Source organism: Pongo abelii, chromosome 5 (genome assembly GCF_028885655.2).
Source record: "Pongo abelii isolate AG06213 chromosome 5, NHGRI_mPonAbe1-v2.0_pri, whole genome shotgun sequence".
Lineage (NCBI taxonomy): Eukaryota > Metazoa > Chordata > Mammalia > Primates > Hominidae > Pongo > Pongo abelii.
The window spans coordinates 160364527-160384816 of NC_071990.2; the positions used below are offsets into that span (position 1 = coordinate 160364527).

Genomic DNA, 20290 nt, shown 5'->3' on the forward strand with positions numbered 1-20290 from the left:
GTTGCTTGTTTATGGTGTGTCTCCATTTAGAAACTAAGTACCATGCAGGAAGGATCTGTTTTATTCACTAATGTGTCCCCTTCCTTCCACATTGTGCCTGGCACATAATAGCTGCACAATTAACATTTATTTATTTATTTATTTAGGGACAGGTTGTCATTCTGTTGCCCAGGCTGGAATGCAGTGGTGTGATCGGAGATTTTGAGCTAAGATGTGTTAAAGTTTAGTCATCTAAAGACCACTAAGAGCTTGAACTCCTGGGCTCAAGGTATTCTCCTGCCTTAGCCTCCTGAGCAGCTGGGATTCCAGGCACTAGCCACCACACCCAGCTATTTTTTTAATATGTCTTTTGTAGAGATGGGGTCTCACTGTGTTGCCCAGGCAGGTCTCAAACTCCTGGGCTTAAGGGATCCTCCAGCCTCAGCCTCCCAAAGTGCTGGGATTATAGCTGTGAGCCACCATGCCCGGCCTAAAATTTATTGCATGAATCATTTCCCCCACGGGTGTTAGCTTTGCCTCAGACCCAAATGGAGAGAACTGGGGAGTGGAGGAAGATGTAACTACCTGCCTCCTTGAGGGAAACAGGGCTGGCGAGAGGAGGGCAGAGCCCTGACTGACCCAAGGTTGCTTGGCCCTGGGTGTTCAGCCTGAGCAAGGAGACTTGCTGGGCGGGCTGGTTGCTCTACCACACCTGGTCTTCCTCTCCTTGGATTCTGAACTTTATCTACCTTTTGAGTTCCTTTCTTATTACCTGGCCTCAACTCGCCTGTCCTGGTGTTTCAGTCTTGCGCCTCAGTCCACACGTGATTCTGATGCTGACATTGCTTTGGCTTCCTGCCGTTCTCAGTATCACTTGAGATCTCATGTTGGATGTTCTCTGCCTACCTGGTTCCAAGCTCTTGGCCCCACCATGATCCTGAGCCAATCGGGAGCCTCTTAAATCTTTATTCTTCTGCTACTTTGTTGTGGACCTGGAGTTCAGTAGCTAAGTGTCACAGAATTATGTGCAAAGCAAGAGTAAACCGGTTCTGAGCAAACACCTGCAATGGAAGAACATGACACTTGGGACAACCTTTTCAATTTTCCCCACAACCTTTTAGGAACTTCCTAATTTAAATGAATTTCCTGAATGGCTGCTAGGATGGTGCATAATTAATGCATGAATCTTGTTATAACTGCGGATCACCAGCATGCACATAAATCAACAGAAAACATGCAAATGTTCATTTTTAAAATGTTTACATGATTTTAGCTTTTATACATTGGGTACCACTCTCCAATTTTAACTATTAAAGAACATTTGTTAAATGATCATGATGTATGACATCTTGAGGCTGCCAATAAATGGATGAGCTGATCTGTTTATCTTCATAACTATCTGTTCACTTGTTCAACATACATATATGGAGCACTCCCTTTGTGTCAGGCTCTGAGCTGGGTGGGGTTGAGGCTACAAAGTTGACTAAAACCTGGCCTTTATGGAATATTTTTTTAAAAACGGATATATCTGTAAATAGGAGGGTTTGAATTCTCTAGGCTTATGTGATGTTGTAGTGCTTGGAAAAATGCAGTAATGTGGTATTATATTCTGCCCAACTGATGTACAATCTGTAGGGCTAATGAATTTAAAATCGTTAAGACATTTGGCAGTTCACCAGATGCCATTTCCAGCACCTTCCGTCTGCCACGAATGGATGTCCATCAGAAGCATTGGAGCTCAGACACCTTGACTCATAACTGCTCATGAATCTTTGGCATTCTGCCATATTTCAGAATAATGTTTAGTTTCTATGCAGTAAGTCAGTGGAGTGAATCTTAGGTTTGTTTTTCAATTTGGAGGTTAGTGATAGGTTGGCAGGTTTGCGTGCAATCAACTTTCTTTCCTGGAGTGAAATTTCTTGAATACAGATTGTGGGACTGGAGCTGGCAATACCTTTATTTAGCCAGTGTAGGCCTAATAATCATAGCAATCAATGAACTGTCACATCAATAAATAACATCAATAATATCCAGCAGTGGCTGGGCGCAGTGGCTCACACCTGTAATCCCAGTACTTTGGGAGGCTGAGGTGGGCAGATCACCAGAGGTCGGGAGCTCGAGGCTAGCCTGACCAACATGGAGAAACCCTGTCTCTACTAAAAATACAAAATTAGCCAGGTGTGGTGGTGCATGCCTGTAATCTCAGCTACTTGGGAGGCTGAGGCAGGAGAATCTCTTGAACCGGGGAGGCAGAGATTGCGGTGAGCTGAGATCGCGCCATTGCACTTCAGCCCGGGTAACAAGAGAGAAACTGCGTCTCAAAAAATAAAATAACAGGCCGGATGCGGTGGCTCACACCTGTAATCCCAGCACTTTGGGAGGCCGAGGTGGGTGGATCACAAGGTCAGGAGATGAGACCATCCTGGCTAACACGGTGAAACCCCGTCTCTACTAAAAATACAAAAAATTAGCCGGGCACGGTGGCGGGCGCCTGTAGTCCCAGCTACTCGGGAGGCTGAGGCAGGAGAATGGCGTGAACCCGGGAGGCGGAGCTTGCAGTGAGCCGAGATCGTGCCACTGCACTCCAGCGTGGGTGAAAGAGCGAGACTCCGTCTCAAAAAAAAAAATTAATAATAATAATAATATCTAGCAGTGTTGTTCTGCTATAATCTGCAGCCCTTCATAGTCCAAATGCCATCCTGTGGATATTTCATTTTTTTCCTTTCTTCCCCTGTGCTAAGAAGTGTGTTACTGAGATGTACCATGAGATCATGCTGAGTCAAAATAATAATAACAGAAGAAGACGATGAGGACGAGGGTGCTGTTGAAACACTCATGGCTGAGGAATTTAATGTTGTAAAGGAAAAGAAACTCTGGCTGACACATATCTAAAGTGAGAGTCCTGTGCTGAGAAATGCTAAAGAGCTTAGCTAAGAAGTGCCTATATTTAGATCTGCTATTGAGCTGGGAAGCGGAGGCACAATTGTGCTGAAATACCTCTATACCCCATGAAACAGTGGCTGCTCTGAGCTTCTTGGGTCCCTCTTCCTCTCAATCCTGGTCACTGCAGCCCCTTCCCTGGGACCTCATCCCCAAGATCCAATAACTACAGGATAACTCGTGGTATAGCAGGGCCTCCACTGGCATTTGTTCCAACGAGTAAATATTCATGCTATAGTAGTTATTGAATAGTTTGATGCTCAGTTCTGTGTTTGTGAAAACACTACACACTACATCAGCAGAATAGGCTAGGTTAGCTGCAGAAACAAATGGCCCTACGCTCTCAGTGGTTGATGACAGCAAACCTTTATTTGCCACTGACACTCTATGACAATCAAGGGTCTTCCATGGCTCTGCTTCATGTCTTCTCCGTGCTGAGACCAGGTTGATGGAGCAGCCTGTGTCTGGATTCATCAAGGGAAAGAGAAGGGAAAGAGAATGGTGGCTCCAGTACTGGCTCAGTAGGTGCCAAGCCTACGTGGCACGTGGCACCTTTGCACACACTTCATTGTCTTATTGCTCTCCAGCGCAAGTCTTTGGCCATGCCTGAGTTAGCAGGGCAGGGACACTTCACAGTGCTGAGTAATACTACCTAGTACACGCACAGCATTTTGAAGGTTCCCCTTGGTGATTTCATTACAATCTTCATCGCTCTTGGCCTGGCTGTCCCTCTTTCTTGTAAATTATTCTTGAGTTAATATCTGTTCTTTGAGATGTGATTAGTCATTTACACTGAAGTCAATGTGAAACCCTTCACAAATGTGGGAACATTTGAATATTCGAAGCCTGTAGTCTCTGTGGGGAGTTTCCTTAGGAAGGGTGAAACATTTCACCAGCATCAGCCTGGTCTTTCCTCTAGCTAAAAATGTAAAATGTTGGCATAGAAGAGCTCCTTGATGTGGTTTTGGGGTGGCTTTGCTCCCTGAGTCCCTAGTGATGTGGGAGTAGCCACCGAGGCATGTAAGGCTGGCCACACAGGGTGCACTGCGTCAGCCTGTGCCCGACAGGAAGGGAAGAGAAATACGTCAGTTACTCTAACAAGAAGAATTGACTTCCTTATCTGCAGAGCCGGCTCTGGTCTCTTCTCGTGAAGCAGATGCGAAGGTAGGATGAGAACGCATGGCTGGCCGTTGCAGCAGGTCGTTTTAGGAGTGGGGTGGGTAGAGATTATAGTTATTGTAACTTTTCTTAAATTTATGACATTGAAAAGGTGGGAAACAAAACATAATAAATTAGATAACAGATATCTTGTAATTTTATTGAATAACATACATTTAACATTTGAGATAATAATGATTTAAGTGATATGGTGGAAGTAACTTCAGAGTTAATTAAAAACCAAAACAAAAGAGAAAAACACTATCCAAAAGCTATATGGTGTGATTTTTTTTAAAAGGGTAGAGTGTCATTTGCTTTCTTCTTTGGTTTGTAAATTCTTCTACTTACAGTTTATTACTGTTTTGCTCTTTCTGAACCGACTTTATTGTTTTGATCACCCATAATTTCTAGTTTGGAGGTGGAACATAAATATCATTTTGGAATTATAAAAAAGTTAGCTAGGGTCTAATTTAAATTTCTTTTAATTAAGCTTCCTTAATCCCCAAATTGCTTGGTAAGAAAGAGACTATGAGAGGAAAGTGCCCATTAGATATTAAAGATTTATTAAATTAGAATTGGGCTGGGTGCGGTGGCTCACGCCTGTAATCCCAGCACTTTGGGAGGCCAAGGTGGGTGGATCCCTTGAGATCAGGAATTTGAGACCAGCCTGGCCGACATGACAAAACCCCATCTCTAAAAAAAAAAAAAAAAAAAAAAAAAAAAAAAAATACAAAAATTAGCTGGGCGTGGTGGCAGGCACCTGTAATCCCAGCTACCCAGGAGGCTGAGGCACGAGAATCACTTGAACCTGGGAGGTGGAGGTTGCAGTGAGCCATGATCCTGCCACTGCAATCCAGCCTGGGCAACAGAGTAAGACTCCATCTCAAAAAAAGAAAAAAAGAAATTAGAATTGGTGTAGAAGAAGATTATTCAACCAAGATAGTTGGAGATTCTAACTTCTTAGCTGCTTTGCCTAAATGAAGCATAAGGTTTTGGAGTTAAACAGACCCAGTTTAGAGTGTGAGTTTAGGTAAGTTACTTAATCACTCCAAGACTCATTCTCCTCATCTGTAGAATGGGTACATTTACTTTATAATGTGGTAATAAGGATTAGTAGAGATAATGTATGCAAAGTACTTAAACTATCTGCTTCAGAGTAAGAGCTAAATAAATAGTAGCTGTTGGCACAACAGAAAGCATAACAACAATTGTGAGTAGTACCTAGAAGGATATAATAATATTAATTCTCAGCCGGGCACAGTGGCTCACGCCTGTCATCCCAGCACGTTGGGAGGCCGAGGCGGGTGGATCATGAGGTCAAGAGGTCGAGATCATCCTGGTCAACATGGTGAAACCCTGTTTCTACTCAAAAATACAAAAAAATTAGCTGGTTGTGGTGGCACGTGCCTGTAGTCCCAGCTACTCGGGAGGCTGAGGCAGGAGAATCACTTGAACCTGGGAGGCGGAGGTTGCAGTGAGCCGAGATCACGCCACTGCACTCCAGCCTGGCCACAGAGCGAGACTCCATCTCAAATAAATAAATAAATAATAATAATATTAATTCTAATTTCTTTGCTCTTCCATACAAAGAGGTCAAGTTTAAAGTATGAATGCCGTGGCTTCCTATTTCAGTCATGAATTCCTATTTCTGATTCTAAAGTAATATTTTTTGTTGTTTTTCAGTGGCAAAAGGCTCCCCGAATGAGAACGAATACTCGGAATCAGCGGTGAATTGCAGTGACCTTTCAGACAAAGCGCTTGTTCGACTTTGTCCTCTCTCAGATAGGCTTCAAGTTTTATAGATTCAAGCCCACGTGTGAGTCTTCTAATGTTTTATTTATTTATTTATTTATTTATTTTTATGTATTTATTTTTATTTTTATTTATTTATTTGAGATGGAGTCTCGCTCTGTTGCTCAGGCTGGAGTGCAATGGCACGATCTCGGTTCACTGCAACCCCCGCCTCCCGGGTTCAAGTGATTCTCCTGCCTCAGCCTCCCCAGTAGCTAGGATTACAGGTGCCTGCCACCACACCTGGCTAATTTTTGTATTTTTAGTATAGATGAGGTTTCACCAGGTTGGCCAGGCTAGTCTCAAACTCCTGACCTCAGGTGATCCACCCACCTCAGCCTCCCAAAGTGTTGGAATTACAGGCGTGAGCCACTGAGCCCAGCCTATTTATTTATTTATTTATTATTTTTTTTTGAGACAGAGTCTCACTCTGTTGCCCAGGCTGGAGTGCAGTGGCTGCAATTTCAGCTCACTGCAAGCTCTACCTCCTGGGTTCACACCATTCTCCTGCCTCAGCCTCCCATGTAGCTGGGACTATAGGCACCTGCCACCACACCTGGCTAATTTTTTGTATTTTTAGTGGAGACGGGGTTTTAACATGTTGGCCAAGATGGTCTCCATCTCCTGACCTCATGATCCACCTGCCTTGTCCTCCCAAAGTGCTGGGATTACAAGCATGAGCCACCACGCCCGGCCTTATTTATTTTTTTGAGACAGAGTCTCTCTCTATCACCCAGGCTGGAGCGCAATGGCGCAATCTCAGCTCACTGCAACCTCTGCCTACTGGGTTCAAACAATTCTCCTGTCTCAGCCTCCTGAGTAGCTGGGATTACAGGCGCCCACCACCACGCCCGGCTAATTTTTGTATTTTTAGTAGAGACAGGGTTTTACCATGTTGGCCAGGCTGGTCTCAAAACTCCTGACCTCATGATCCACCCACCTCAGCTTCCCAAAGTGCTGGGATTACAGGCGTGAGCCACCGTGCCTAGCCGAGTCTTCTAATGTTAAGTACAGATATCTGAGGGACCTGAAACTTATAAAACTTGTGGAGACTTTAGGAAAACAAAGAGGGAACCAGGTATAGGGCATCTAGGGCCTGGGACAGGGCCGTGCAAATAAGGGATTCTGAAGTTGAGGTGTCATTAGCTTCCCAGAAAACCCACCTCTGAATAAGTAACAAGATAGACAGAAAATTTACAAACGCACATCTTCATTTCTGTGTCAGACTTTCTGATGGATATGCATGCGGCTGTCTCATTGTTGCAAAAATGAATCTTTTAAGCCTATGAATAGGGAACTGAGCTGTGAGCTGTTCTTTATTCATCACCTTCCTTTGTGGCTGTAATCAGCTTCCACAAAGAATCTATGCAAGCAGGCTGGTCGCAGTGGCTCACGCCTGTAATCCTAGCACTTTGGGAGGCCAAGGTGGGCAGATCACCTGAGGTCGGGAATTCAAGACCAGCCTGACCAACATGAAGAAACCCCGTCTCTACTAAAAATACAAAATTAGCGGGGCATGGTGGTGCATGCCTGTAATGTCAGCTACTCGGGAGGTTGAGGCAGGGGAATCTCATGAACCCGGGAGGCGGAGGTTGTGGTGAGCCAAGATCGCGCCATTGCACTCCAGCCTGGGCAACAAGAGCGAAACTCCGCCTCAGAGAAGAGGAAAAAAAAAAAAAAAGAATCTATGCAAGCAAAAAAGTCATGAGGCTTTCGGGTAAAATTTCAAGGACAATGCAGTCACTCAATTTTTCCCCTGTGTACGAGGCAGAAAGCATGGTGGCTGCACGCTGAAGCTGTGAAACTTCTCAAGGAAATAGCTGTGGTAAACAACACAGGAGCGAGCTGCCGCCCGCTTGAAATGACCTGCAGGGCTGTGGCTTGTGGGCTTTGAGAACATTCTGTAGTCTTCCCTTGAAAGCGCGTGTGGTGGTGACAGTCACGTTCACACACACTCATGCTGCCGCAGATCTCTGCATTTCCACTCCCGTACCAGGGAGGGCTGAACATTTATTTCCTTTGATCTGATGACTGGCTGCTCAGAGACAATAGATGATTGGATGAAAGAAATAGGGGCCCCTGTCTAGGAATAAACAATGTGTCCTTTTCCCATCCTCCTCGTCTCTTTTCTTCATTGGTTTTACTTTTCTCGTACTTTTCCCCTTTTACCAGATTTAAAAGCCAAAGTCAAGATTTGCTGTTAGGCTGAGGAAAGCAAGCAGGCATTGTTTCAAACTCCTAGTGCATGGCTATTTCAATCCCCTGGTGGAGCTGTCCCACACGTCTCTCCCTGGGAAGCCCTCCCTGGTCCCACCAGCCCTCTCTGCTCCTGTGTGGAGTGACTTGTGCCTTCTGATCCTTGGGTTTTTGTACTCAACCCACCATGTTATGAGTTATTTGTCTATGTGTCCATGTCCTGGCTGGGTGGGTCCTTCTTAAATGCAGAGATTAGGTCTCACTTCTTTTTAGATCCTCGATATCTGGCACATGCTTGATACATAGAGGCCAATAAAATCAGTGTTGAACTGACACACTCAATGCCGTAACCAAACTGTGTTTGTCTGGATGCCAAAGTTCCACTGGGATACAGCATGACCAGATAAAGACCAATGGGAACACCTAGACTGAAGTTTTCCCCATGGTTGCCTGCGTCCCTCCCAATCCCAGAACAGTGGCTTAGCTTCCTACTCTTGGGCCTTCTTAAAGGGGAGATGGAACGGTAGAAGAAACCCTTTTGAGTCGGGCTTGCTTTGTTCTGGCTGTTGCTCTAGGACTGTGCCTGGATGACTCAGTGAGTTCCCCAAACAGCCCTATGAAGCAGGGATGGCTCCATGTCACGGAGGAGGAAGGCCAGTCTCCCAGAGATGAAGCAGCTGGCCCGAGAGCACGTGGCTGAGTCCTGGCTGGGTGTGAGCCCAGACTGGCCGGCTCCAAAAGTGACACAGAAACAGGATGGCTGAGTGTCTGGGGGCTTCTCCACGTGGCTGTAGGAGAATGTTTCCTTCCAGGTGGTGCTGTGGTGTGGGATTTATTCATTTTTAATTGCCAGATAAAATCAGGCTGATCGATGGAGTGCTGTAAAACAAAGACAGGCACCATTACAAAAATGTAGCAAGGGAGTTAGGAGACTGGATCTAAGCTCCGAGCAGGTGAGGACGGTGCTTGACTCCGTGCTTGGGACATCATAAAGAGCATTTAAGATCTTGTTGAGCAAACGACAGAGTGACCGAATAAATGTCATCCTGGGAAAATGGACCTAGGAGATTTCAATATTCAAGCTATGAGATTGTGAATTCCTGCATGAGATGATTAACATACAATTTCAAGGATTCCTGTTAAATTCCAAAATGACTCAGATTTTTCTATGCTTTTTGGATTTCTGAAGACTGAGGTTTTCTGCAGTGAGGACTCACTTGCCCCCTGCCCGTCCTTACTTCCTGCTGTACTTGAATGTGGGCTTCCTGCCCGAGGAAGGAAGTTTGACATTGGAGTATATCTCCATGTCACAATATTCTTCAGGTTTCTCAATTCAAGCCAAACATCAAGTGCCTCCTGGCTGGGTGATGGGGGAATCGGTGAAATCTGATGTTGTCCCTAGAAGGGGAACACTCAAGACACAATGAAATCAGAGTCACCATCGAAATACACAAATTAGAAAGCAGTTAAATTTGAAGGAGCAATGGATCTTTATTGTAAATGAGGAGAAAGTTTCTGAACTAGGTAGCCTTGATCTGGCCGTTGAAGGGCTAACAGTAAGAGTGAGGCTGCTCTTACTGTTAGTACCACGACTGTCAGCCGGCATTTGCTGAGTGTACTTATGAGCTCAGCACTGTGCTCTAGAGGTCTGCACATGCATCAGCACGTTTCATCGTCACAGCACCTCCATGAAGTGGGTGCTGCACCTGTCTACTTCGTAGATGAGGACATGAAGTCCCAAAGGGCTTAAGTAACTTGCCCATCATCAGCTCAACAGCAAGTAGGTGGCAGAGGTAGCTACTCACCCTCACAGCCAGCCCCCAGCCCTGGTCTCCTGACTGTCCCCATCTCTTGCCTCGTTGGGCAGAAGGGAGAGTGGGGCCGATGCGTGGAAATGCAGAGCGCATGTGGTCAGGGAATGGTCTTGAATGAGGTCAGTGTGGGAGTGGCGAGAATTCTGTGGGAACTGAGGATGGAGGAGTCAGGAGAACTGGATCGGGAGGTCAGGACTGGGATGCCTGTGCTTTAGAATGTGTTTACGGGAAGGGAGAACCAGCGTGACTTCACTGGAGAGTGGAAGAGTGACACATTCCCACCTCAGTATTGTCACATCTGCCATCTCTCACCCTAGAGATGCCTTCTCCTCCTTTCCAATCCTCACACAATTCCCCTCTTCTCCCAGGCCCGGTGGTGGCGTCTCAGCCGTGCAGGTGTCCTGTCCTTTCCTGTCACCTGTCAGTCTTCCTCTTCCTCGTGGTCCATTCAGCAACATCACTGCTGCTCTGAGTGGTTGCATGTGGTTGTTTGCCTGAAAGCAGGTGGGTGCAGCCAGTTCAGGACCCCTGTGACAACTATTCCTGTTACTGCTTTGTGAGTGTTAAAAATGTCATCCTTGGCCGAGTGCGATGGCTCACGCCTGTAATCCCAGCACTTTGGGAGGCTGAGGTGGGCAGATCACAAGGTCAGGAGATTGAGACCATCCTGGCTAACATGTTGAAACCCCGTCTCTACTAAAAGTACAAAAAATTAGCCGGGCATGGTAGCAGGCGCCTGTAGTCCCAGCTACTCAGGAGGCTGAGGCAGGAGAATGGCGTAAACCCGGGAGGTGGAGCTTGCAGTGAGTGGAGATCGTGCCACTGCACTCCAGCCTGGGTGACAGAGCGAGACTCTGTCTCAAAAAAAAAAAAAAAAAAAAAAAAAAAAAAAAAAAAATCATCCACCTTACTCCCTTACTCTGTCGTCGTAGAAGGGCCTGAAACACAAACCTGGTGTTGTGTGGTGATGGCGGGACAGTGTGGAGAAACGTGCAGACGAATTTTAATAGATTTCACAGAATTCCTTACCACCTCATGCTCTACTTCAAAACGGCACAAAACCAAAAGCATTCAACAGAGAATTATATTTGTTTTATCCATTTTTTAAGACTATGTAAAGTAACTCTATGTGGTTTTTCATATCTTGCTAGTGTAAGTGACCAGAATTTAAATCTGTAAAGGTGCACTTTTTCTTGCTAATGCTGAGGTGTTTGGAAGTTATCTCTGACCTTCCTGGTACTTACTATAGGCTCATTCAGCTTACTAATTAACTCCATCTGCCACCTTAAAAACCCTTAGTAGTGGCCGGGCACTGTGGCTTATGCCTGTAATCCCAGTACTTTAGGAGGCCGAGGCGGGCAGATCAACTGAGGTCAGGAGTTCAAGACCAGTCTGGCCAACATGGTGAAACCCTGTCTCTACTAAAAATACAAAAATTAGCCATGTGTGATGGTGCGTGCCTGTAATCCCAGCTATTCAGGAGGCTGAGTCAAGAGAATCGCTGGAACCTGGGAGGTAGAGGTTGTAGTGAGCCGAGATTGTGCCACTGCACTCCAGCCTGGGTGGCAGAGCGAGACTCTGGCTCAAAAAAAAAAAAAAAAAGAAACTATTAATGGCTAGGAAAAACTTTATGAAAAAACAAAAAACCTGAAAGATAATTTTAAAATGAGTAAATTGTCACCTAGGCATACTTTGTCTTGGAAAAATAGACTATGACTCTGTCTCAAAAAAAAAGAAGTAAAGGGATAGTGAATGATAACATGTACTTGTATATGTAAACTGCATGAGAAGACAAGGTGAAATAGTCAGATGTTTGCATACATCAAATCATATTAAGGACATTGTCTGCAAACGCGGGCCATCAATACACGGCATAGTAGTTCCAGTACTATAAGCAATGTTGCCCTCCATGATGTCTTTCTGAAACAATAAAAAATTCTTTTTAAAGTTTGAAATGAAACAAAGTACAGTCTTCCTTCCATTTACACAGTAGTTGCATTTCTTTCTTTTTTAAATTTATTATTATTATTTTTTGAGATGGAGTCTCGCTCTGTTGCCCAGGCTGGAGTGCAGTGGCGCTATCTCAGTTCACTGCAAGCTCTGCCTCCCGGGTTCACGCCATTCTCCTGCCTCAGCCTCCCGAGTAGGTGGGACTACAGGCGCCCGCCACCACACCCAGCTAATTTTTTATATTTTTAGTAGAGACAGGGTTTCACCGCGTTAGCCAGGATGGTCTCGATCTCCCGACCTCGTGATCCACCTGCCTTGGCCTCCCAAAGTGCTGGGATTACAGGCGTGAGCCATCATGCCCGGCCCACTAGCTGCATTTCTAGAACATTTGGAGTATTTCAAAACCCTGCAAAATATACTTTTAAATATGAGTTAAATTCTGTTGTTAGATAATTAAAATTTTTTTTTTGCCTAAATGACTTGTATGATTTATATGAAAATGCAAGACAGTTATTTGTTGCTGTGACAATCAAATATACTCCACACGTTCCTAAAGATGGGGGTATGGTACTGCACTCATTGAAAAGCTGGAGCGAGTCCCGGTGAAATGAAGCAACCGTGGTTCAAACATGTTCAATTGAATGTCCAACACCATCAAGCCAGTGGGGACACTAGTGGAACACTGGAAACCAAAGAGAAATGACCTTCCTAGCTTTCTGGTCAATCTTGATGCTACCATAGGATGATGCTCTATGCTATACCTCTTGGATCGTTGCAAAAAGTCACCCCTTCTTTGGAGTGGACCTTCCAAAGTTAAATAGAAGAGTACGTCGGCTGGGCGCGGTAGCTCACGCCTATAATCCCAGCAGTTTGGGAGGTCGAGGTGGGTGGATCACCTGAAATCAGGAGTTTGAGACCAGCCTGGCCAACATGGTGAAACCCTGTCTGTACTAAAAATATTTAAAAAATTAGCCAGGCATGGAGGCGCACGCCTGTAGTCGCTACTACTCAGGAGGCTGAGGCAGGAGAATCACTTGAACCTGGGAGGTGCAGGTTGCAGTGAGCAGAGATCGTGCCATTGCACTCCAGCTTGGGTGACAAGAGCGAAACTCCATCTCAAAAAAAGAGGGTATGTCTCAATCTTATCAATAGAAGGCTTTACTCATAGTAGTTGCTAAACCATAGGGTTGGTTGATTGTTGTTCTAAGTGCTAACCAAGTGCTTGAGTGACATGGTTTATAGAAGCTAGAATCAAGGTTTAGAGAAACTAGGATCACAGTCTCTAAAAGTGAAGAGTAACAATGTTGGGATGGATGTGGAATACACATACCTCGAGTTCGCTAAGCTCAGTCCCAGGCAACTGGGAACACCAGAAGACTTCCTGCTTTGGTCTGTATTTGAAATACTTTCAGTGAATTATAATGTAGTGTTATATCCTTGGCTTTAATTTGAGATCAATATAGTGATACAGAAAGTACAGTTTTGCACATCTTCTGCCAAGCCAGAAGGAGTTGTCTGTCTAGGGAGTTGATTGTCTTAGTCTTTTTTTTTTTTTTTCTTCTTGAGACGGAGTTTCACTCTTGTTGCCCAGTCTGGAGTGCAATGGCGCGATCTCAGCTCACTGAAACCTCTACCTCCCGGGTTCAAGAGATTTCCCTGCCTCAGCCTCCCGAGTAGCTGAGATTACAGGCACGTCCCACCAAGCCCAGCTAATTTTGTATTTTTAGTAGAGACAGGGTTTCACCATGTTGGTCAGGCTGGTCTCCAGCTCCTGACCTCAGTTGATCCGCCTGCCTCGGCCTTCCAAAGTGCTGGGATTACAAGCGTGAGCCACTGTGCTTGGGCAATTGTCTTAGTCGTTTGCATTTTGAGGATGTCTTTCTGTATTTCAGTGTATTAAAGCTATAGACAGCATCTTGACTTTTCATTTCATTTTGTTTTGCTTTGCCTTGTCTACCAGGAAGGTCAGAAATACATTTAAGGCTCAAGTGGTCACTGTTTTACTTCCTGTTCTTAGTAGAATTATCAGTCCTTTTTCACTGGCTGCTGATGTCTCTCTGACTTTATTTTAGCTGTCTTCTATATGCTTTTATTGTAAGCTGCATCTTAGATGTAGAATAGGGTATAAATGACCAGTCAAGTCATGAACCTTAAGAACCTTGAACAGGCCGGGCGTGGTGGCTCATGCCTATAATCCCAACACTTTGGGATGCCGAGGGCCTGAGGTCAGGAGTTCGAGACCAGCCTGACCAACATGGTGAAACCCCGTCTGTACTAAAAATGCAGAAATTAGCCAGGCATGGTGGCGGGTACCTGTAATCCCAGCTACTCGGGAGGCTGAGGCAGGAGAATTGCTTGAACCCAGGAGGCGGAGGTTGCAGTGAACCGAGATCGCACCACTGCACTCCAGCCTGGGCAACAGAGCAATACTCCGTCTCAAAAACAACAACAACAACAAAAACAAAAAAACAAAAAAACCTGGAACAGCGCCTGGGATGTTCAATAAGTATTTACTGAATGACCGGATGAATGGATCCAGGAAATGAACTGAATTTCATTTTTCTGTAATGCGGAGTGAATGGCCACTAGGGAGAGCGTGAGCTCCCGCTTAGCCGTCGAAAGGGTGTTTCCCACACTTGCACCTGGGGCCCACAGGCGTGGGTTTGGGAAAGTAAGTGTAGTGCTTTGTAATGATCATTGAACCCTGTATTTCTGAAATGTGTTAAGACCTAGCCACCTGTATGAGCGAGCAGTTGAGTATTTCAGATTCCCCCACCAGATTCACTGAGTGGTGTCATTACCAGCCAGTACTGCAGCTGTGTGGTCCTGCTTACCTGGAGTACTGGAGACCAGAGCCAGAGAACAGAGCACAAACAGCCACATGAAAAGAAAGCACAGTGCACAGAGCAGGTGTTTGCAGCCAGGTGCAAAAACTCTTCACTAAAAACACTCGAGAGCCAGATGCAGTGGCTTAGGCCTGTAAACCTAGCACTTTGGGAGGCTGAGGCAGGAGGACTGCTTGAGCCCAGACCAGCCTGCGCCACATGGTGAAACCCATCTCTACAAAATTAAAACATTAGCTGGGCATGGTAGCCCGCACCTGTAGTCCCAGCTACTCGGGAGTCTGAGGCTAGAGGATTGCTTGAGCCTGGGAGGCCAAGGCTGCAGTGAGCCATGATCGTGCCACTGCACTCCAGCCTGGGTGACAGAATGAGGTCCTATCTCAAAATAGATAAATGAAAACTCAAGAATTAGACAAACCAGATAGCTCTGGACCCAGTAGTACAATTAGTAGAGTGGAAATAAGAAGACAGCATGAAGAACTGAGGGGCAAGTTGAGAAGAATGGGCTCATGCAGTTGGTGACTTGATGGCTAATTTGTACCTTGCCACTTGGCACTTGGTCACACACTGTTTTCTATTACTTTCCTCTTTTCCAGAGACTCAGAGCCTTGGGGCACTGAGGTCTGCCAGTTCTGCCTGTTCATCTGGAAGCTGGATCTAAGGAGGGAAGAGGCGTTGCCCCTGCTGGCATAGTCAGGTACCAGCCCAGCCAGGTAAGAGCCTAAAGTCCTTGTTGCTTTGTGATTTTCCCTTCATCTAGAGAGGAGGCCTTTGGAGAGCAGGTCTTGTGGGTGCTTTATCAGAGACTAGAAACCAAGAACATCCCTTTTCAGAGCTCTGGGTTTTCTGTTCCTCATGCAACCTCTGCAGTTGGGATGAATAATGTATTTTAATTTAATTTTACAATAGGGAAACTGACAAATATTGAATTCCTGAACCGAGCAATCCTTGGCCTATAGGCCCATGAACTTGAATGGAGAAAAAATTAAATCTTTATTTTTATTAACCTTTAACTCAAATTTAACATTTTCTTAAAATATGGATATAGGCAAGAAACCACAGTAGAATCAGCAGAACTTATGACTTTGTTACCAACAGAAATCAGATATTTTCATACCACATGATATATTGTAGCTATCTCAAAACATTGTTTCTATTCATCACTACTTTGAAATTCTATGAGTCCTTAGATCACTGCTAGATCTTAATATTTCATACATCAAGGAACACATATATTGCTATATTACAATTTTTAAATGTCAGTATAATCAATTTCCTGTGTAACACAGCATACTTTATTTTATGCATTTAAATACATAGGCTTCACCAGACTACCAAAGATTAAGAAAAAGGTTAAGAACCTTTGCTTAAAGGAAATGCTACCTTAGAGCTCTGTTAGCCTCATTTACTAATTTGCCATGGATCATAAATTAATGTAATGCGGATATTTTTTGAAGCCCAGCAATGGAAGTTTAGCTTTTAAAGCATTGAAAGGACGTCTTATCACTAAGGGATTCACATAGATTTAATAACAAAAATGGTATTATAGGAAGTATATTGATTTGATCTTCTGCATTTTCTGGATAAAAGGATGTATGCAGAACTTTTCAGCTGTCATTAAACAAAAACAAGAGCTAATGCATAAGGCAGCTCATGAAACTTATTCAAGACCGTAAATAATTGATAGGCTGAGCTTGTGGTGGTGCTGCTTCATACCTCCTTAATTGATTAAAAATTTTTTGAGTGTTGAAGTTAATTATAAAAATAATAGCCAACAGTTGGGAATGTCATTTTTCCAATGCATCTTCAATTAGGATAATGTACATTAAACACAGACTTTTATGTCCTCTGACCACTAAAGTTATGGAATCCATATTAGGAAAATTCAAGTTTGGAAGTTTGAGGCTTTTAGAAATATGAGAAATGTTATTTAAGCAAATTTAAAATTTTACATTATCACTGTGAGCAGAAAATGCAAGGGTTTGTGTAGAATATTTTGTCTTTTTGGAAGTAATGCTGCAGAGATACTTAAGCCGAGAAAAATGTTGCCATTTTTTGTTTTCTTTTCTACAGGTATTGAACGGGCTGAGGTTTTAATGATGGTTCCTGCTGACCTGGAAGCATCTTAAGTGGAAGGTTAGCTTCTATGAGTCACTGATACTCTTTTTATTGCTATTTCTAAATTTCCTTGGCTTGAAAATTACTTCTGCTTTGCAGAAATTATCTGCTTGCAGCTGTGGATAATTTATAACAATCTCTGGTGAAACCTCAGAAAAAAGATATGCTTTTGTCTTAGATGGATGTCAGCAGCTGCAGCAGAACCCGGTGAAAACACCCCGCGGGTAGCACGAGGCTCTGCGAGCCATAACTGCGACAAACGCAGAACTTCTTGAGGCTTTCTTCTTCTAAGGAGTATGACACAGTTAAAAAGGAAAAAAGAACCACAAGCAAAACAATTGCCAATGAAATAGGAGAGGGAGCTCTTTAAACAAGGCTGGCTGTAGCTGGCCTCCGCCGCTCATCTGCAGGGCATGAGCACTTGATCCATGCAGTGAAGCTCTTCCAACCTGGGTCAACGAAAACAGAGAAGAAATGGCCCAAGAAGTAGATCTGAGTGCTCTCAAGGAGTTAGAACGTGAGGCCATTCTCCAGGTTCTGTACCGAGACCAGGCGGTTCAAAACACAGAGGAGGAGAGGATACGGTAGGCTGCCCTTCCCATGGGGTCACTTTGGGTGTTTAGCTTTCTCTGCTTGGGGCCTGCCGCCCCGTCGCCAATGCTGCTTGCTTACAAATCACTACCCACCTGCTGCTGGGCTTCGTGCCTGAGAAGGGTCCTAACGAAGGTCTGTTGGTGAAGATGATCCTCCTTATGTAACTAAACGTAGAAGACGCTCAGGAGGAGGAGGGGGCCCGCTTTTCTTATTCATTTAAAACGGTGCCTTTGAGCGGTAAGTTTGCTGTCTCCCATCGCTTGTCTGTTTGCCGACTTTGTGGGAATCCTTCAAGGGGCATTTTCAGGCTTCCAGTTTACCCCTTCTTTAAGGAAAGACCTCGGGTTAAGGGTTTTCCTACCTCATTTTTGACGGTGCTGGGAGGTGTAAAGAAAAGCAAAGAAAGCGGCTCACAAGCAGCAAATCTGATGGAATCCAGCCCTGTCTTTTCTCTTTGCTCGCTTTTGCTTCCCAGCTGGCTTTGAGGAGGGGGGGAACATAAAATAAGAACCTGCTTAGCCTGTTTCCTGACTGCTTTGCCAACAGGGAACTCTTCCTTGTCTGTCTCTAAGCTGCATGGGCCATTTGATGCGGGTCAGCATTTAGAAAAGCATGCTGAACTCTTGCAGAGCAGTGTTCCGCCTTAGCTGTCAAGATCCATCTTTAAACAGGTTGGCGCTTGTTTATCAATGTCTATGGAGGAAGTGAGGGTTTGGTTTCTAATGGCAGAACACATTAGAAAACAAAACTTTGGACAACCAAATGCTTGAGGAGTGAGGAGAATTTTCTGGTATAGTATTCTTCATCCTCCCTGTTATTTGAAAGCTTTCTAAGTGCACTTGTAAACTTTCTTCCATTAAAAACTATAATACAGTCTGGGCGCGGTGGCTCATGCCTGTCATCCCAGGACTTTGGGAGTCTGAGGCGGGTGGATCACCTGAGGTCAGGAGTTTGAGACCAGCCTGGCCAACATAGTGAAACCGTGTCTCTACTAAAAATACAAAAATTAGCCGGGCAGTGGCAGGTGCCTGTAATCCCAGCTACTCAGGAGGTTGAGACAGGAGAATCTCTTGAACCTGGGAGGTGGAATTTGCAGTGAGCCGAGATCGCGCCACTGCACTCCAGCCTGGGCAATAGAGCAAGACTCTGTCTCAAACCAACAACAACAAAAAAACGAAAACAAAAACTATAATACAGTGAGAAAAGTGAAATTTTATTTGATGATGAAAGATCTTTCAGTGATTTAGAGACATCCTTTTGAATATTAACAAAGTGACATAGACATAGTGGTAACAAAGTTGTGTTTCAAAGGGTACTAATTCTAGGGTAGATCCTGAAAGTTGAATTTTAAATTGCATTTCTGATGTCATCTTGTTTCTTGGGATTGGCTCATCTCTTCTACAAGCAGGTATCACAAACATTCATAAAAGAGCGTGCTAGTTAATGACACCTTTTTGGTCCAATACAGTATCTCTTTGCACTATGGCTATTTGTCTAGGGGAGTGGGCTGACCACTCATTTAAAAAAAAAAATGTAGCAAAAGCATAGCATCAGTTGATTTTATTGGGTAACTTATACCAATAGCAGGGATGTATGCTATGTATTTCTAAATCGTTCCATGCCTTGCAGATTAGAATGGATGCTGTTTTCGGTGTCTTTTCCTCTCCTTTCACTATTCTTGCTTACTATCATAACAGCCTTTGGGCAGGAAGGGATGAACCTAGCAGGGAGCTTCTCTGCACCAGGCATGTTATTTATACTTTGCCATTTAGTCCTCACAGCAACCCCAGGAGGTAAGGTCATATCGCCTGTTTCACGGTTCAGGAAACCCTTGAGCCTCGACTCTGAGACACTGAGTGAGAGCCCAGTTCACACGGCGATGTTGGAGCCCAGGGATGTCGAATGCCAAAGCACCTTCCCTTGCCATGGGGGGTACTGCCTGGGCTCTTGCCCTGCAGCCTGAGATCAGGTGTTCCATCTAATAGTATCTTCTTTAACTCCGTGGGCTGCAGGAAACTAAAAACACACATGCAGCATCTCCGGTGGAAAGGAGCGAAGAACACGGACCGGGAGTACAAAGAGAAGTGCTGTGCACGCTGCCAGCAGGTGCTGGGGTTCCTGCTGCACCGGGGCGCTGTGTGCCGGGGCTGCAGCCACCGCGTGTGCGCCCACTGCCGAGTGTTCCTGAGGGGAACCCATGCCTGGAAGTGCACGGTGTGCTTCGAGGACAGGTGAGCATGGCTGGTGGTTGGATCCCTCCCACTGACTCAGGTCTCAGAGGAGGCCTCTTTACAAACTGCTCATAAAGAAAGCACTCACTCCTCACCTTCAGCCAGTAAATGTGTACCGAGTGCCTGATAGGGAGCTACCTTTCTAGCCTTGGAAGTTATCTTCATCTAAAAATAAATTTTATTATATAGCAACATTTTTTTCATTTACAGAAGTTTGGGCCAAGTGTGGTGGCTCATGACCGTAATCCTAGCACTTTGGGAGGCCAAGGTGGGTGGATTGCTGGAGCCCAGGAGTTTGAGTCCAGCCTGGGCAACATAGTGAGACCCTGTCTCTACAAAAAATACAAAAATTAGCCAAGTGTGGTGGTGCATGCCTGTAGTCCCAGCTACTTGGGAGGCTGAGATGAGAGGATCACTTGAACCTGGGAGCTGTGATTGTACCACTGCACTCCAGCCTGGGCAACAGAGTGAGAACCTGTTTAAACAACCAAAGTTTGTTAAGTCTAAGGATGGGCTAACCCAGGAGTTCAGATTCATTTGGATCTCTTAACTAAGTGCTGTCATTTTCTTAGCACTTAATTTATCTCCTTCAGTACCAGTGGAGTAAATGATAATCTAGGGAATATTGGAGTTATCATCTGAGGCTTTAAATAGTGCCTTTTTGAAGCTGACCTGT

At 44.9% G+C, this 20290-nt stretch overlaps 1 protein-coding gene across 14 annotated transcripts in view; it reads left to right on the forward strand.

The window, feature by feature from the left end:
• The window catches only part of SYTL3 (synaptotagmin like 3), a 116902-nt gene that overhangs the window by 1732 nt on the left and 94880 nt on the right, over positions 1-20290 (forward strand). For 4 of the 14 annotated variants that reach the window (XM_063725261.1, XM_054558390.1, XM_054558404.1 and 1 more), the window contains 4 exons: positions 5761-5893; positions 15268-15384; positions 16745-17373; positions 19396-19614. In XM_063725261.1, coding sequence (XP_063581331.1) covers positions 17264-17373; positions 19396-19614 — 329 coding nt within the window. In that variant the 5' untranslated portion in view covers positions 5761-5893; positions 15268-15384; positions 16745-17263. Of the gene's footprint in view, positions 1-3859; positions 4084-5760; positions 5894-10246; positions 10383-15267; positions 15385-16744; positions 17374-17626; positions 18055-19395; positions 19615-20290 lie in introns of those variants that run through there. The other 10 variants (XM_054558393.1, XM_054558403.1, XM_054558392.1 and 7 more) reach the window with 7 other exon arrangements.